This window comes from Seriola lalandi, unplaced genomic scaffold (assembly GCF_002814215.2).
Source record: "Seriola lalandi dorsalis isolate HSWRI2012SDOR001 ecotype SW California unplaced genomic scaffold, Sedor1 jcf7180002054602, whole genome shotgun sequence".
NCBI classification, from domain to species: Eukaryota; Metazoa; Chordata; class Actinopteri; order Carangiformes; family Carangidae; genus Seriola; species Seriola lalandi.
The window spans coordinates 119,391-137,835 of NW_019525155.1; the positions used below are offsets into that span (position 1 = coordinate 119,391).

The 18,445-nt window shown below is 44.2% G+C and overlaps 1 protein-coding gene across 2 annotated transcripts in view; it reads left to right on the forward strand.

The window, feature by feature from the left end:
* Window positions 1-18,445, forward strand: part of grk3 (G protein-coupled receptor kinase 3) — a 56,327-nt gene that overhangs the window by 20,330 nt on the left and 17,552 nt on the right. For both annotated transcript variants that reach the window (XM_023419416.2, XM_023419418.2), the window contains exons 3-11: window positions 10,219-10,292; window positions 10,480-10,581; window positions 12,559-12,633; window positions 14,642-14,703; window positions 14,842-14,893; window positions 15,622-15,713; window positions 15,798-15,897; window positions 16,690-16,768; window positions 17,434-17,564. In XM_023419416.2, coding sequence (XP_023275184.1) covers window positions 10,219-10,292; window positions 10,480-10,581; window positions 12,559-12,633; window positions 14,642-14,703; window positions 14,842-14,893; window positions 15,622-15,713; window positions 15,798-15,897; window positions 16,690-16,768; window positions 17,434-17,564 — 767 coding nt within the window. The remainder of the gene's footprint in view (window positions 1-10,218; window positions 10,293-10,479; window positions 10,582-12,558; window positions 12,634-14,641; window positions 14,704-14,841; window positions 14,894-15,621; window positions 15,714-15,797; window positions 15,898-16,689; window positions 16,769-17,433; window positions 17,565-18,445) is intronic.

An 18,445-nucleotide genomic window follows, 5' to 3' on the forward strand; every position in this document is an offset into this window, starting at 1 on the left:
GGTGGGGTGTGTGGGTGCGGTTGGGGGATGGGGGGCATTTATTAGACCTTGTCACAAAGCTGAAGAAAAGTGTGCAGGAGATCCGCCTGGTCGACCACACCTGCAGCCCTGAGCGGATTCACGGCACCAGACGAGGTCGGTGTCGGGCCTGATGACCATGATGTCATGGACCTTCTGTACCAGCACACGGGCCACGGCTTCACCTTCAGCACTTATATGAAACATATTGTTGAGACTCGGAGCCGCTTCACTGACGAGTGCTGCTGTTTCATGTTTCCTGCAGGTTTAGAGATTAAAGAACACGGATCACAATCCTTTATGTGTCGGATTAAGAGATTTAAGTTTCTTTATTGTGTGGCTGTGAAGGAGAGCCGGTCCTCATTGGCTGGAAGATGTGGATTATATCACACGGTGCTGATGTAGTGCCGCTGCTCCTTGTTCAACAGTCAAAGCTGCACCCATCACTTGTAGTGACGAACCCACAGGTGATCAGCGTGTTGTTTTGGACAACTGTAGAATCTACCTGTTCAACATAATGAATGAATGAATGAATGAATGAATGAATGAATGAATGTGTAGCTGGGGCTCTATAAATTCTGGGTGACCATCAGATGTAATTTCCGCTCACTGAAAACAGTTTAAATGCATCGTGAGGCTAAAAACAGCTGTCAGGTGGATCCAGGCTTTTTTCATGATGTGATCTTTGTCATGTTCCTTTACGTCTGGAGAACATGATCTGTAGGTCGGGGCGTCTCTGTAGCACCACAACACCGATGGTATTAACCATGCACAACAATGTTGAGACACATTTTAACTTCTTATCAAAATAAATTCCAGCATCTATAGTTTGGATATTGCACTTATTTTCCAATTATACTTGGATTCATTGTGCAGCTCCGGTTCCAAGTGTCACAGAGATGCAGTAGATTGTTCCAGAACGTGAATTAACAGTTGTGTGTTTCTGGCAATTGTCCGTAGTGTAACCTCAACAGACCATCACGTGTCCTGACGAGTCGCCCTCTGTGGAGGCTGCAGCTGCGACCGGCTGCACGTCATGCATTACTTTTTAATAATAACTCCATTATCCCTCGTATTAATGCACGGCTGACTCGTGTTAATTTGCTCCTGCTTTAGGAGATTCAACGTGTGTAAACGTTCATTTAATCTTTTAAACAGCTGCAATAATAACAAGTTGAAATTCTACCTCCCTCTGTTTTTATTTATCTATTTATTATTATTATTTCTGATCCGTCTGTGATCTGATCCTGGGTCAGTATCATTCATACTAATAATACAGAGTGATAAAGGAGTGATAAAGGAGTGACCGTAGTAACGGGTGAGTGATGGAGGTTTGAGGCAGACGAAGAATCCTTGTAAAAACAGAGACTCACTGACGAGGTTATTCCAACCAGGTTTTTATTTTGATTGCATCATCCACGCCTCTGTGCCACACAGCTCGTCCTCTGTTTTCATTCCTTAGCCATTTCTTCTTCTTCTTCTTCTTCTTCTTCTTCTTCTTCATTCTTTTCTTTCCTCACCCCTCCCTCTCTCTCTCTCTCTCTCTCTCTCTGTCTCCTGTCTTTCTCTCACTCTTTGCCTTGGCATTCTCCCTCTCCATCTGTCAGACTTCTGGAATGGATGATGGAGAGTTGTGCGTTGCCTAGCAACTGCGGTTGCCATGGGAACCCAACCCGAACTGCTGCATTTTTTTTTTTTTTTTTGCGTCGTCGACTGGGGAGAAATGAAATTGATTAAAGGAGGAATAAAATAGGTGATGAAAACTGGAGAGAGGAAACGGAGAGGACGACTCTAAAGAGGGGAGCGATAAACGAGAAACCTAAAGACCATCTCTCTTTTCTTTTTTTTTCCCCCAGAATTCAGTGTTTTGTTTTTTTTGTTTTCTCTTCCTAGAGGCCAGGATGTGTGTGTCAACAGACTGTCCACGCCTCCAGTCCTTCTCACGTCTGTCCTTTTATTCATCCATCGTGATTCACACCATCCTCGCATCAAAGGAATCTGATTGCAGCCGGTTACTGGACACTACAAACTGCGCACTGAGAAAACAACAGATTATAATATGCACCGCTTCTTTTTATACAACCACCATCTTCACCTCTTAATGATAAAAATAACAACCGTAAACTTCGTTATCCCACATCTTTCCTTCACAAAATGCAGCTCAAAAATGTTTCTCAGATTAGGAGTCAGTCAATATTCAAATAAAATACAAATATGAATAATAAGTCTGCACACCTACTCAGCACAGTAATGTCAACAGCTCCAAGTCATACTACTGTGTGAGGTGTTGTTTTAACACTGCTGTGCTGTAGTGTGTCTCACACCTCCAGCGCCACTCGTTTCTGTCCCTGATCAACACGCAGTGACGAGGTAACGCAGCTCGCTCTTTGTCCAGGGATGATTCTGTTAGTTTCTTCAAACAAAATGGCTGCGTCCTCAGTGTCGGCAGAAAGCTCAGTCACCGGACGACGGTTTATGCCACGACGTGTAACTTACTACATTTAGATTAAATCGAACTCACTGCAGATTCCAAAGGATCTTGCGGCAGCAGCCAGACAGAAACTTTGCCATCTGCCAGAAATCCATCAGATCGCCCAACAACCCGATCGTTAATCGTTCAGATGATTAATCAGATGCAGCGACCCTGAAACTGAACGTCAAACCAGAGCCAATCTGGCAGAGGTCCGTACAGTGACTGCTTCCTAAAGCATGGAGCAGGTGCACAGCTGTTTGTTGTTGCCTGATGGATCCTGGATTTTAGAAAATCAATAAGGCTTTTTTTTTTTTACATTAGACACAGTTTAGTATTTTTGTGTTCATGTTTTTTTGTCCGTCAGCTGCTGAATGAACGTTGTGGTGAGATTGATCTGTCAGCTCCTTTGTCCCAGCGTCAGGTGTAAACTGTTAATCATTGTTTAGATGGAGGTAGAAGTTTCCCTGCGACAGGTGACAACTTAAAGGAAAATCCTTAATAAACCAGCTGCGATAAATCACTTAAATGCTTGAGTCATGCATCTGTTTGATTCAGTGTGATGAGCGTCCTCCATACGTAGCAGCTCTGCAGCAGTGCTGTTTCAGTGCATCAGATACGTGTTTACCGCTGGGGTTCACTGTCCCGTTCGCAGCACAGGAAACAAACACGACACACACAAGACTTTGACGCCGTCACATCTGTAACCTCAGGAAAAGGCTCTGTCACATACAGAGGTTTGGTTTGATGGTAAATGCTCCGCGTTGATTCCTTTCTCATACGAGAATGGCACCAAATGAACACGAATGAAAACGCGCGCACCTCTGCTGCGGGTTGCATTAGCACCTTTCAGAATAACACTCGTCGATCTTTGAGCGAACTGTCGGCGATTGAGTTGCATCATGGGAAACGTAGACGTCAGGTTCTACTGGGTCGGTGTTGATCTTTGTTCCCCACAGTGACGATGTCGGATCAGTGCAGTTCTCTTGTAATGTCAGTCAGGCCGTTAACGTGCAGAGCAGAGCTGCCTCTCCTCCGCTCACACACACACACACACACACACACACACACACACACACATCAGCTCTTCGCTTTGTTGCCCACTTTCCATTCTTCCTCTGACCCCCACTGTTCTCCCCATTTCTCTCTGTGTGTGTGTGTGTGTGTGTGTGTGTGTGTGTGTCCTAAACTGTCTGTTTGAACTGGTTCATATTGACAAATATGAAAGTTACTGACACGTTCACATCGTACTTGGCAAAATTCATAATTAGGATTATTTTGATCAATAATGAGATTATTATTCACTTTCTTGAACGGAAAAACTAATTTAAAAAATGTATTAAAAATGAGAGAAATAAATAAAATATTATATTATATCTAAATATATACAATTAAATATGTATTTTAAAAAATAAAATAAATAAGATCAACTGCAACACATCCACTCTGGCAGCAGCAGCTTGTTAAGAGTAAAGCTAATATCAAGCTCGACCAAAAAAATAAAATAAAAATAAAAAACAGATTTCAAAATAAAAAGCGTTTTCCACTCTTTTCATGTAAAGATATCTGAGCGTGATCTCTCAACTACATATAGAAAGTCTGTGAACCGGCAAACTGCTCAGGATGATGCACGCCTACGTACGTCGCCAGCGTCACCAGGAAGTGAGTAGGGGGATGGTTTATGTAAAGGGGGGGGGGGGGGGTTTGTTGTGAAACAGAAAATAATCATGGTTTTATCTCGATTATCTTGTTTTCGTTACCGTTTGAAGTCAAAATAATGACACAATAGAAACTTCAATTAGATTCATCGCCCTCGTTACCAACGTCTTATATCCCGTGTGACTGAGGGTGACGACCCTGAGCCTTCAGCTGCAGCCGCCATGCTGATGATTGGATGTGATGATGAAGCTACTGGAGTTAGCGCAGCGAGTTGGGTGTGTTTAAATGTGGAGCGCTGTGCTCGTTTTGCATATTGACTTCAGCCGTCCTTGTAAACACTGCGAGTTGTTCCAGGACCAGACATCCGCTCCCAGATGTGACGTTCGCAAACAAACGCAGCGGCGATGAAGTCAGAGGCCGCCGTCAAAGCTTCAGACCTGCCTCGCTAAAACACTGATAATATGATGTCGTTATCATTTAAACACTGGAAACACACGGGAGGAAAACACAACGAGGTGCAGCTGCCTCTAAATGATCCAAATAAAAAAACAAACACATTTTCAATCAAAGAAATTAAACTACAAAATCTAAATGAAACAAACAAAAAACGACAACACGGGCGGTTTCAGATCCTCCTCCACAGAGATGAATTAATATCAAAACACACTTTTATGTCCAGAATTGGGACATTAAAGTTTCTGTTTGTACGTCGACACTTACATGAATCTGTTACTGCACCTGGAAACGATCATGTGTTAGAATCTGACCTTCTGACCTCGACCCCTCCACCGTCGCTCCTCCCGTCATGTTGCCTCAAGGGGGACAGTCCTTGAACGCAGCGTTAGGGGAAAGTATGAACTGAATTAATAATTAATGTGATTAGAATTTGTTTGTGAAAGGTCAAAGGTCACTGCGACCTCACAAAACACATTTTTTGGGGAAACCAGAGAATTCAAACGCTAATTATGACCAAATACACCTAATACCTTTCCTTCATCCCTACACATTTATTGATTCCAGTTTGATCTCATAGTGTCGGTCTGCAGCCCCTCGGCACTCTGGGTATTCACTGTTGGAGGGCAGAGCGAGAGAGGAGCGGCGAGATCGGGAGAATACTTAAAATTGTTTGCTAATCCTGACGTTGTACTTGAATGAATATGTGTGACGTGCAGGACACATGCACACACACGCACACATGCACACACACACACACACGCACACACACGCACGGTGCCGGCTCTCTTCCACCAGTTAAAGGTCAGCGTATGTATAATGCAACAGAGTCATCCTCTGTCTCACGTCACCGTCCGTGAGAAGAAACCTTTTTCTCCTTTTCCAGAAATTTCTCTGTGACAAAATAAAACAAGAGGAAACCGTCAAAGACTGAAGTGCGTCTTTGAGTGAAAGGGTTAAACACACACACACACACACACACACACACACACACACACACACCCTCCCACACGCTGGTTGGATAATGAATGTTTTTACTAGAGCTGATGTTGACCCAACATATTTTTATGTGAGAATGACGTGAGTGAAAGAAACGGCAGTGAAAACGTGTTTAGGTGTGAACTTCCTGAGAGATAACATTGAAGAAAACAGACAGAAAGTGATAAGAGTAAAATACAACATGAGTGAAACATGTAGATAAGTCTGGTGGTGTTGAACCACGACTCTGTGAGCGGTCTTAAAGACTCTCCGGTCTTAAAGACTCTTGAGTCTTTAAGACCGAGTTGGTCTCATTCTTCCTGCCAGATCGACTTCTTACAGAACCTGCCAGCAGATTCCTGCTGTTTGATTTGGGTGCAGTCAGCGGTTTGAAGCTGCAATAAACATAATGAGGATAATAGCACAGTTTGAGTAATAGACCATATTCACACGGCGGCCATATTCCTCTGACGTCACGCTCACATTCTGTCACTGAGAGGACGGTGTGGTTCCGCTGTGGACCGGGTTTAAACGTCATCATCGACCAGTCTGCCCATTCGTCTCTTGACTGATCAGCCTCAGGAATGATCCTCAGTACTGGTCTGAAGTCAGACCTGTACTGAGAGTCTTCGCCCTCACCTGCTCCTGGCGGCGAGGCCAACTTTGGCCGTCATGATGGAAGACGGAGGCGGCTGTCAGAGCGAGCCAGCTCGGTATTTTTAGACGGTTCAGGTGATCTCACTAATGAGACAAAGCTCAGAGGAACTCGTGTCTGATTTGAGCTAGGTGTGTGTGTGTGTGTGTGTGTGTGTGTGTGTGTGTGTGTGTGTGTGTGTGTGTGTGTCTGTCTCTGGAAGAGGCCATTTGTTGAATTAGCTGGGCAGTGTTGAAGTGTTCAGCGATTAAGGTTAATCCTTGAGTCTTGGTGATGTAAGAACTGTCGTTTTCCCTCCGTCCCTCTCTTAATGCCTCTCTGGCACGTTTAGTCCTCGCTGTAGAAAACCTGTTAATGTGTGTGTGTGTGTGTTTTTGGGGGGGGGGGTTGTCAGTGGCACCCATTCTGCAAACAAGGGTGCCCTGTGCGCTCGGGTGTGTACATACACCATGTGTGGATGCATGTGAGCGCGTTCACTCGCATGAGCCTCGGTGTTGTCGTTGGAGCGGAGGGGAAATGATGCATCACGTCTGGAGGAGAGATAAAGCGGAGGAAAGGAAGAAGTGAGAACGGGTGATAGTAGACGCCGGGCCCAAAACAAATGGCGTCTGCTCCCCGAGCGCGCCTCCATCTGAATCCGTGAGGCCGCCGCCACTGAAGCGAAACGCTGCTTCTTAAGAAGCCGAGAAGCTCGTTTCTTTGTTTGTTCTGCGTCTGATTTCTGCAACTGAACAATCATGAATTCCCAGACAGCGACGGGCCTCGAACACGAGCCTGTTCAAACACAGACTTTGCTTCTAATTTCCTCTGTTTTATGAGCACGTTTGATCTCGTTCTGAAGGAAGAACTCCGTCTGATCTGCTGCTGCTTGAGTTGGCGGTTGATCAGGGGCTGCGGCTCCGGATTATTTCCATTATCTGTTGTTGTCTTGATTAATCGAAAACAGTAAAAAGCTGAAGGACGTGTCGTCAGATATTTGAACCAACAGTCCAAAATATAAAAAAAAAACACTGAATTTACTAAAGAAAAGACAAACTGCGACTGGGGAATGTTTATTTTTCCATCGATCAATGAGTCGATTAATTGATGATACGGACTCAACAGCTCCTCAACAATGATGCATTCAGGATCATGTACATCGGGCGAACAGCCACAGACTGTAAACACACAGGGACGCACGGCCCTGACTGAAACACTTTACCTGTCCGATCACCTCCTTTAGCTATTAGCGGATTGTAAGAAAAATTAATTGCAACTATTTTCATAATCAATTAATTGTTTTTGTCCAATGAGAAACAAAAAAATACAAAAATATTTGATGCTTCCTGTTATGTTTTTTAAGTGAGTGAATTTAAATAACTTCAGGTTTTAGACAATCAGCTGTTCTGAAAACGTCTCCCTGAGCTCTGGTAAATTATTATATTCATGTTTTTACAGACCTGACAGTTAATTGATTAATCGATAAGATAACCAGCAGATTAATTGATGATAAAAAACAGTGGTTAGCTGTAGTGGTTTCTAACTTTTCCTGTGATTTGACTGTGACGGATCAGATCAGTGACGTCAGGAGGGAGAAGCAACTCGACGATCTCTCTGTTTTTGTTATTTGTGTTTTTATTTCCAACACCTCGTTGTCAGACAGTCCACAACACGATGTCCTGCAGCACCGTCAGGAAGGTGAGAGCGGCCGACCAGACTCGTGATCCGACTTGAGGATGAGATCTTGTTAGCCGTCTATTTTTTGCTAATACCTGATGCTAATCAGGTAAAGCCACAGAGAGCGCCGTACCAACACGGGGGGAGGGGGAGGGGCCACTGAGCACCGCTGTGTGTCGGCAGCAACACGCCGCCTGGACATGTGTCCGCTGAGCTCGTCTCTGTCTCTGTCCTCTCCATCTCGGTGTGAACGTGGAGTCAGGGCCTCGCCTCCTGTCCAGCAGCTCAGTCTACTGCACAAGTCTGTCTCCTCACCACTGCACGCATATAGCCCGTAACCATGGAGGTAATTTCCATGGCGATGGCGCGTCTCATCTCTGCAAGCAAAACGTGGATGCATTTTTATTCCCCCCCTCCCCTCCCCTCCCCTCCTCTTCCTCAGATAATGTTTCACAGAGTGTGGATTTGACGACACGTTGTGAGATTTTTATCCATTGTTGGTGCATTTGAGTGCGACACCGAGTGTGTCATCTTCAGCCAGTAACGCCCGGTGCCATTTTCTGTAATTATGAGTGTGTGTGTGTGTGTGTGTGTGTGTGTGTGTGTGTGTGTGTGTGTGTGTGTGTGTGTGTGGCTCAGAATCAGCTGCTGTAGCCGCCCTAATAAGAACAAGACAACCTCAATCCGTTATTAAGGCTAATACAGTAAATGAAGCTGCCCCTCTTTCATGTTTGTGTGTGTTAGAGTTGTTTACTTCAGTGTGTGTGTGTGTGTGTGTGTGTGTGTGTGTGTGTGTGTGTGTGTGTGGGCCGTCCACCAGTGTAATATCACCTAATGTAGGCTACACTATTGTCTCACTTTATCAACAGACAGAATAGACAGAATATTTACCTGCAAATATTCTGATAAATAATAGTTTTAGTCCAGATATTTTCTGCTTCCAGCGTCTCGTGTTTGGATTCGATTATTTTCTTTGTCACATACGATACTGAACAGATTCTTTTTGAGTCGGTGAGAAGCCCCAATGTTTTTCTGAAGATTTAATACTTTTTGTTGTTGTCTCCTTAGATCTTTTTCTTCACCTAACTTTAAATGTTTTGCAGCCTGGAGTAGCCACGCTGCAAAATCAAGTGTTTCTGATGCTCACTGTCTGTTTCTAGTTTGATTCAGTCACTTTTCCACTGTGGACACTGACACCCTCCACACCGGCTTAGATTTACGACATAGTGTGGAAGTGGGACACAGAATCATTTTATTACAGTAAGATCCAAACTTATTTTATTTTATTAAAATCTATTAATGTTGCAGAAACATTTAACCAGTGATGTTGGTCAGTAATTTATTTATACAGACAAAAGACTGTAGTTTACTGTTTAACCCGTTGACCAGTTTGCGTCACGGTCAGGTTTGGTTTATATTGGATTTTACTGGAATAATAGCCTGAAAATACTACGGCCCATTCTGTTTGTTCTGAGGAGAATCAATTCTGAATCCCAGGAGCCCCGAAGATTTTATTTTAATATCTTCAGGCCCTCTTCCACTGGTCAAAAAACCCGCTCCGACCCACTCATATCAGGCTTTTGTCTGCAATGGAAAAGGGTAAAACCGCATTCACTCCCAGGTCAAATGACTCTGCAGTAACCACTGTAAACACCTGTCACCTGTTAAATGAAAGAGTGAAGCCGCAGCCCTGAAATAAGTTTCAAAAACACACGATCACCGATCGAAGCGCCTCGCACGGAGGCTCTGACACTTTCACAGGAGCAACAACCCGAAGATCAGACGCCACAGATCTGTCTGACCAGTTTGCACGAAGGCTAGCAGCTCACTGTTTGTCGTGTGTGTGTGTGTGTGTGTGTGTGTGTGTGTGTGTGTGTGTGTGTGTGTGTGTGTGTGTGTGTGTGTGTGTAACTGCATGTGATGACATCGGTCAGTGTGTTTTATCGGGTTTACCTGTGTTCAGAAAACCTCTGTTCTCTTGATCCACTTTGCTTTTATTTAGAAAAGTATGAGGAAGATATCCAGCATTAGTAATAACGTTCACACATCACTGACTGACGGTGAAAACGCCTCAAATATGGATCTTGGATTTCTACCAGATTTCATGGGAATGCGTCCAATAGTTGTCAAAATATTTCAGTCTGGACCGAAGTGTTGGAGCAGCAGCTCGGCCGCCGGTGCCAGCTCCTCCTACAGAACTCTACGATTTTATCACTGGCGTGGAGTTCACTGATGAAGCAGCTGAGTGTTTGTAAAACAATAAAACAGTGAACAGGTTCAGGTCGTCTCTCCTCACCGCGTCTCCTCTCTCTCTCTGTGTGTCCTCCAGGCTTCCTGCTGTTCAAGGACTTCTGTATGAACGAGATCGACGAGGCCGTGCCGCAGCTCAAGTTCTACGAAGAAGTAAGTCGAGCGTCAACGAGATCAGACGGCATCATGGGAGGGGTCAGAGATTACGCCTGTAATCTCGTTCATTCAGATTTAGGCTTCACTGGAGGCGATTTGCCTTGTTTTGTTGTGGCGTCTGAGATGACCGTGTGTGTGTGTGTGTGTGTGTGTGTGTGTGTGTGTGTGTGTGTGTGTGTTTCAGATTAAGGACTACGAGAAGCTGGACTCGGAGGAGGAAAGGTTGAGCCGCAGTCGGCAGATTTACGACGGCTACATCATGAAGGAGCTGCTGTCCTGTTCACATGTGAGGACGCCTCCCTCAGATCCACACTGCGTCACTGATGCACTCTGGGTCACACACACACACACACACACACACACACACACGGTGGGCAGAGGTGGAGGAGGAGTCTCTGTGATATGACTGACAGGATGTTTTTCTCTGATCTTTTTAAATGTTTGATAGTTTTACCCCCTTTTTACATGTCTACAACATGTCAGAAAAAAGTTAAAAACATCCGTCAGAGTCCAAGATGACGTCATCAAATGACATGCCTCGTGCGAGCGGCTGTGTAAAGCCTAAAGATATTCACTTTACAGTGATATAAAACAGAGTGAAGCAGCGAAGCCGCACAGCTGAGAAGCTGGAAACACAGATTTGTTTTCTGTCAATTGACTAATCTAACTAAGATTATTTCAGTGGAAATCCGCTCAGAGCTCATAGATGAATACAAGTAGAGGTGGTGTCATTTTAAGGAGGAACAAGACAAAAGGTTTTGTGAACCACCGACGTCCAAACCCAGAACATCACACTGTTTATAACAATAGAATAGAAGCAGAGTAGAAAGCCTTTATTGTCATTGTATTTAAAGTACAACTAGAAATAAATAAAGTAGAAGTGTTACTCCTGATTAATTTAAAAAGAAACACATGGAGGCTCTGAGCCTCTCTTCTGATTGGCTGACTGTTTTCTGAGTGACCCAATAAAAATATAGCAGATTTCAGGTAAAAACACTCAGAGAAACCAAATCCTGCAAGGTTTGGATGGTGGGTCCAGGTGGGCGGGGCTTGGTGACTGCTTTGTTGTGACATCACAAAGTTCCAGAAGTCCTGACGGCTGGTTTTAAGGCTCAGTTTCTGAATACAGGCTGTGTGCATTTCTCTGTGGACTGAGGCTTTGATACTTTCACAGTATTAATATAGAAGCTAGAGCTGATCTATAATCACACTACACATGGACACAGACCTTTACACTGGAGGAGCTTTGATATAAAAGGAAACACTGAGAAATGAGTCTCTTTTACATTGTTGAGGAGATTCCTCTGGTGTCAGATGAGTCAGTGTGTGAGTAATAAAGATGTTTCTCCTCACAGTGTCGTGCAGGTTGCTGCCGACTGCAGGGATGAAATCCTCTCACTGTGTTTTACACAGAGCATGTGAGCAACTGAACTTCCTGTCATTCTTTGCTCGTGTCCTTTACTCCTTCACATGAGTGGAGGCCGTTCATTAAGATCTTAAACGCAACATAACAAATACATTTTTAACTCATCGCTCCCCGGTGCCAAACACCTTTCTGTAAACGTCCTGTCGTGACTCAGGTCTGAATGATGCAGTGAGCAACGTTTCGACCACAGACACCAACTGTGTGTCTCTGTGACAAAAAGCCGCCAGATGAAACCAGCAGTGTCACAGACTCGGCGTCTGATGGGGAGCCTGAGCGTGTTGCTTAGATTTGGAACGTAGCAGAAAATGAAAATACTCAAAGAACAGGTAGCTTACAATTGTATTTGAGTACATGAACAAAGACTCATCATGTAATGAACATGAAGCAATGATGGGAAATCCTTGCTGTATAGGGTGTGTGTTGTTACCCCCCCCCCCCCCCCCCCCCCCAAACAAGTCTGCTCTGTCTCGACTCCCAGAAGCGTCTGGAACGAGTCCACCATCCAAATCCACCACAAACAACACACCACAGTGCAGCTTTTGTCCTCCTGCGAGGCAACAGTTTTGTATGTAAAGCAAAGTTAGTGTTAGCTGCTTTCTGGAGGGAGGAAGTTATTGAACACACCGCCCACACACACACACACACACACACACACACACACACACACACACACACACACACACACACACACACACAGATAAGTCCTGTAGAGGCCTCGCTGCAGTCTGACGTGCCGGTCGTGTCACAGTCAGGGACGTTCACTGAAAGCAGAAGTGAAATTACTGGTAAAGCTGCATTTTTTTTAATGATCTCTTTATTTCCTTTTCTGTGTTTCAGCCTTTCTCTAAGAAAGCGGTCGACCATGTGCAGAGTCACCTGGCAAAGAAACAGGTTCCCCCAACTCTCTTCCAGGTAAAAGCCCTTTCAACACTTACAGTACACACACACACACACACACACACACACACATATATATATACACAGAGCTCAGCCATCGTTCATGTTGTGTTCACCACAGCTTCTCCTAATGTGCTCATAATGTTATAATCTGACACAAAACAGTGAGGAATCATATGATGAGAGAAGCACAGATTATAATCTCAGCACGACAAATAGTGAGAGCTGTGGACTAATTAAAATAATGGTGTTCTCGCTTATTTTTTTGTCCTTTACACCTTCAGCTCATTCGAGGGTGTAAATTACACACACAATCATTTTCTGGGCTTATTTTTTTTTTTTTTTACACCTTCTGCACTTTCGCAAAGTGGCTGCAGGGGATTTGTGTCGGGGTGAGCTGGAAAAATGTCCCGGCACAATTTTCATATGAGTCAATATTAGTAAATAAAACGAAAAGTATGAAGTCTGTCTGTCCCTTTTGAGTTTGAATTTTCCCTTAAGATCAAAATTCCCTGTTCCACTCAGAGCGAGAAACAAGGGCAGAGAGCTACGGCGGCCCGGAGAGGTCAACGCACCGCAACCTAAAAAACACGTGCAAATATACGAAACACAAACAAATACAGAAAACATCTTCATCAGTTTGACAAATACTCGCAACACAACAGGAAGTGTTTCCGGGGGGACACTAAAAAGTGACGAACCAGGCTGAGACACGCTTGTTGTTCAGTACTTTGTGACTTTTGAAGTTAAAATCATTGAACAAGTGCGTCCCAGCCTGGTCCGTCACTTTTTATTGTCCCCCTGGAAACACTTCCTGTCGTCGTCCGTGCTGCGTCTCTGTTTTTGGTTGTGTTGTGTACATTTGCAAATCTATTTAAATAAACAAATCCTACAAAAAAAAAAAAAAACTTGTAGCAGATCATTAAATAAAAGAAAATCCTTGTAAATCTTGCAGTGTGAAATTGTTCTCCGCCAGAGAGCGGATCAATACTTTGATCAATTTAAATCTGTCTTTCTCGATCGAGCGTATCAGCCTTTGTCTTCAGATTTTGATAGATAGATAAAGATGCAGCTTGTTGCCGGGGTGGGTCTAATTGCTGGTGTCGAGACTAAGTGGTTGCGCTCTGCAAGGCGAGTTTGTTTGCGTGGTGCTCTTTAACAACGAGGCGTTTAAAAGCACTTCACATACGACACCGAGGAAAATCAGACGATGTATAAATAGGATTTTAAACGGTAGAATAAAACAGATTAAGCAGTGAAATGTCTTTAAGTAGCCTCGTCCTAACAGTGACCGCCCCTCCACAGAGTCTAAGTGTTTCCACACCACCAACATCTCGTTACCTCGTTTACCCGCAGCAGCTCTTTGTGTTGTTAATGCTGAGTCGCTGATTTCTGCTCGCACTTGAATTTTCCTCAGAGTGAGCGCTCGTCTCTGTTCGACTTTTAACAGCAAAAACATCAGCGCGTGATCCGTTTCTGCGACCTGATTGGCCGCGAACATGCAAAGAAATCATTTACTGTCGCCCAGGATGTGTTTATGTTTTCAACAGTATTTTTAAACCCCACATTTTCACATTCGTACCGCTGGTAATTAGCATCAGTCGCCAAAAGGCAACCGAGGAAAAAAACAAAAAAGAACAGAGAAAGAGAAACAAGAGACGTCTTCTTTCGGCGGTAAATCTAATCTAATCTGTGAGTAAATCTAATCAACAATTTCCTCCTTTTAAACTACAACATGGCTTTTATTCTGGATATAAAATTATCCCCAGTGACTGACTCAGAGATATTACATCAACCTGTCACTATTTCCTGTCGATTTTGTTGCTCAAACTCGTCAAAGCGTAAAAGACGTGGAACGTTCAGCGCGGGAGAAAAGAAAAGCATCAGAGGCCGTAACGCGGCGCATCTCGCCATGACGATGCACAGAAGATACATTCACATACATCTGTAAAGAATTTTTATCACGTTGTTACTGAGGCGCAGACTGAAGAGAAACGCTGTTTATGTGTCTGTCCCCCTGCAGCCATACATAGTGGAGATCTGTGACAGCTTGAGAGGGAAGATCTTCCAGAAGTTCATTGAGAGGTGAGGTGGAGGAGGAGGAGGAGGAGCAGGAGGAGGAAGGACAGGAGGAGGAGGAGGAGTTTCACTTCATTTGTTCCAGCACATCACCAGCAGATTCACATTTTCATCTTCACCTCTTTTTTCTTTCCCCCCCTTCAGTGATAAATTCACTCGTTTCTGCCAGTGGAAGAACGTGGAGCTCAACATCCATGTGAGTACGAAACTACAGTTCCCATAATGCTTTGGGGGATTTAAACAGTACAGGAGGCCGCTTCATCCGGAGGCTGCATTAGAAGACCAGTTGTGTCACAGCGGTTTCAAAGGCTCCTTCAAATGCGTAGAGAAATGCAGCATTTATTTTTTTGCCAACCATTCCCAAGATGCATTGCGTGCAGGTACTGAGAGCAAACAACGCCACCAAGACAGCCTGGGGGGGGGGGTTACACTTTTAGATGTTTATATTGAGCTGATTGAGCTGTTCGCCGCGACGAAACAGGATCTAAGTTGATTCATTAAAACAAAAACATAAAGCTACAGGATGGTGACGATGGTGATGTCATCAGGGAGGGACGGAGAGGACGTCGTGAAGACATGAGAATACAGAATAGAGCAACTCAGTGACAGATGGAGGCGGTCCGGTTGTCGAGGAAAAAAGTACTTTTAAGGGCTTCGCACATGTTGTCGTGGTTACCTGATGATTGGTGACAGCTCACGTGTTCAGCGGATGGATCAAGTGAATCAAGGGCCACATACTAGCTTTCTTTTTACAGAGCTTTCAGGAGTTGTATCATGGTCTTCATCAGCAGGTGTTTGCTGAGGTGTCACGAGCACGACGTGACCAAAGTTTCATAATTAGGTTTCATGATGAAAACTTCATGTGCTGAGTAAAAACGTCTACTGTCACGATCCGGTTCCTGAGTTTGTTCCCTCCTCCTCCAGCTGACCATGAACGACTTCAGCGTGCATCGGATCATCGGCAGGGGCGGCTTCGGGGAGGTGTACGGCTGCAGGAAGGCCGACACGGGGAAGATGTAAGAGCAGCTACACGCACGGCCGACGGGTGAGAGTGAAATTGAAAGTTCGCGCTCTGAACGTCTCTGTTGTGTCGCCGTCAGGTACGCCATGAAGTGTCTGGACAAGAAGAGGATCAAGATGAAGCAGGGGGAGACTCTAGCGCTCAACGAGAGAATCATGCTGTCGTTAGTCAGCACAGGGGTGAGTGATCCGCCGGACGTTTCACCTCTCTCACTGCGTCACACTCCCACTGCGTTTCACAGGGAAAGTTTTTACTGCACCACATTTATTTGACAGACAAAGATACGAGCGACTGCACTAGTAATTCAAATAGTGCAACGTCAGGAGCTGCAGTTCTTTTGATCAGGACAAAATGTGTCACAAAAAAAAAAAACCCACATTTTATTTCAGAGTAGATGAAGTTAAAAAAAAAGACCATTACAGCGGAAATCATGACTCATGTTGCATCACAACATCTGACAAAACTTCTGTGTTCTACTTGATATTTTACAGATGTTTTACTTTACAGTGTGACAAGTAAAACTGCTGTTTAGTGGCAGCATCACTGACACCTGAAACATGACATACAATAATATGTTTATATATTATTAACACCTGAAACATGAAATATAATAAGATAATACTTCATCACATTTGCTGAGAATATTTCTGTACTTTTAGTTGCAGTGTGTTTGCAGTAGTATTTTTACATTATGTGATTATTGATCTGTGCAACAGTTGAACTGACGGAAGTTTAAGTATTAAATACTTCAGTGCACATTTTAAGGAGAAGACTTTATTTTATGCAACTGTTTTTATTTTAAGGCAAATCTTGCTTCTTTTTTGTGACATGTAGTATTCATGTGATTTGAACTTGAAGAATAAATCACGTCCACCTGATGTAGAGAAACTCCAAACCATCATCATCATCATCATCATCATCGTTTGTGATTGTAGTTGTTGGTGGTTTGACTCCTCTCCGTGTCTCTGCAGGACTGCCCATTCATCGTGTGTATGACATACGCCTTCCACACCCCCGACAAGCTCTGCTTCATCCTCGACCTCATGAACGGTAAGGTGACCCCCCACCCCCCCACCTGCCCAGATTAAACCTCCGCCTCAGTCGGTCTGTCTGAGACAGAAAGATTGGATTACTCAGCCTGTCTCCGGCCGCTCAGCTCCCCCCTCCCCCCAGAGAATCAGAAGTTGATGGGATTTTGACCTCGGTGATGGCGCTTCGCACCGTCGCCGCCTACGTGTATGAGCCCCCCCCCCTCGTCTAATATCAGCCCTCTTTTAACTGACGACTCATTGTTAGTGTTTCCTGTAAAGGAACGGCCGGCCAGCCGCCAGTTTCTGAGCTTTATCAGCGGCTGCGCTCACTGTTTCCAGACAGCCTCACAATCAAAGCCTGAGTCACCTTTTAAAGTCAACACAGTCATCATCCTGGTGCAGTGTAAAGTGTGCGGCTGTAGGAGCTTCAGTTGAGATATAAATACAACCAGTCAATACACGTTAAGACGGAGACGCTCGGTGTGGAGGGAAGAGTCATCGGAGGCCTCCCATCGATTCTCATTTTCTCCCCCGAGAAGAATACCGCAACTTATTGATGGATATTGATTGATGTATGAAGTGTTATGAGGTCATACTGACGCGCTCTGGTTTGTGTTTGTGTGTGTGTGTGTGTGTGTGTGTGTGTGTGTGTGTGTGTGTGTGTGTGTGTGTGTGTGTGTTCAGGGGGCGACCTGCACTACCACCTGTCTCAGCACGGCGTGTTCAGTGAGAAAGAGATGCGTTTCTACGCGGCTGAAATCATCCTGGGTCTGGAGCACATGCACAACCGCTTCGTCGTCTACAGAGACCTCAAGGTAGAGCCCCCCCCACCCCCCATCACCATCAACACACACACTGTAGTTTATTTTAACTCAGTCACACACACACACACGCTGCCCTGCTGCATCAAACACTCACTAAAGAACCAAATGTATATTAATCCGCCTCTGAAAATAGTCCCTTTTTCCTCCTGTTTCCTTTATTGGGCTGAAACTAACAGTTATTTTCATTATTGATTCGTCTTCAGGTTGTTTTTTCTATTAATTGTTTAGTCTATGAAACATCTTGAGCTGGAGATGACGTCTTCAAATATTAAGTTTCCTGTTTATTTGACAAAGAAAATCTTTTGTTTTGAGAAGCTGAAATCTACAATTATAATATTAATAATATTAAATCTTTCATTTTCTTCCCCAGAATCTTTAGTCATTAACATAAACTTAAGATTCCTCTCTATATATGACTGTATTGACGACTTGAACTATACTTCGTGTTTATCTTATCCTCTGAATCTCACTGAGCTTCTTCTGATCCTCCACTTTTCTTTTCTCACCTCGTGTAAAATAAACCAATAGAAGCTGAAGAGAGAAAGAAACAGAGGTTGATTTTTATATTGTTTAAAGGTGAAACCTCTGACAGAGGAACGATGAATTAAAACCCTGAACATCACAGCGGCGTGCTGCGTGCCTCAGTCCACCCGTCCAGCACAACACCTCCACAGATGCCGTTTCAAAGCCGTAGATTCATATCAGCCATGTTTTCAACCCTCTTCTGTTTTTCCTCCAATTCCCCTGTTTGGACTGGTTGCCATAATAATAGATATATTTTGCTGGAAGTCAGGGAACAGTTTTAGGGCTTTAATAAACAGTGCAGTACGATGCAGATAATACTTTGAGGCTGAGTGTTTTGGGGGGGGGGT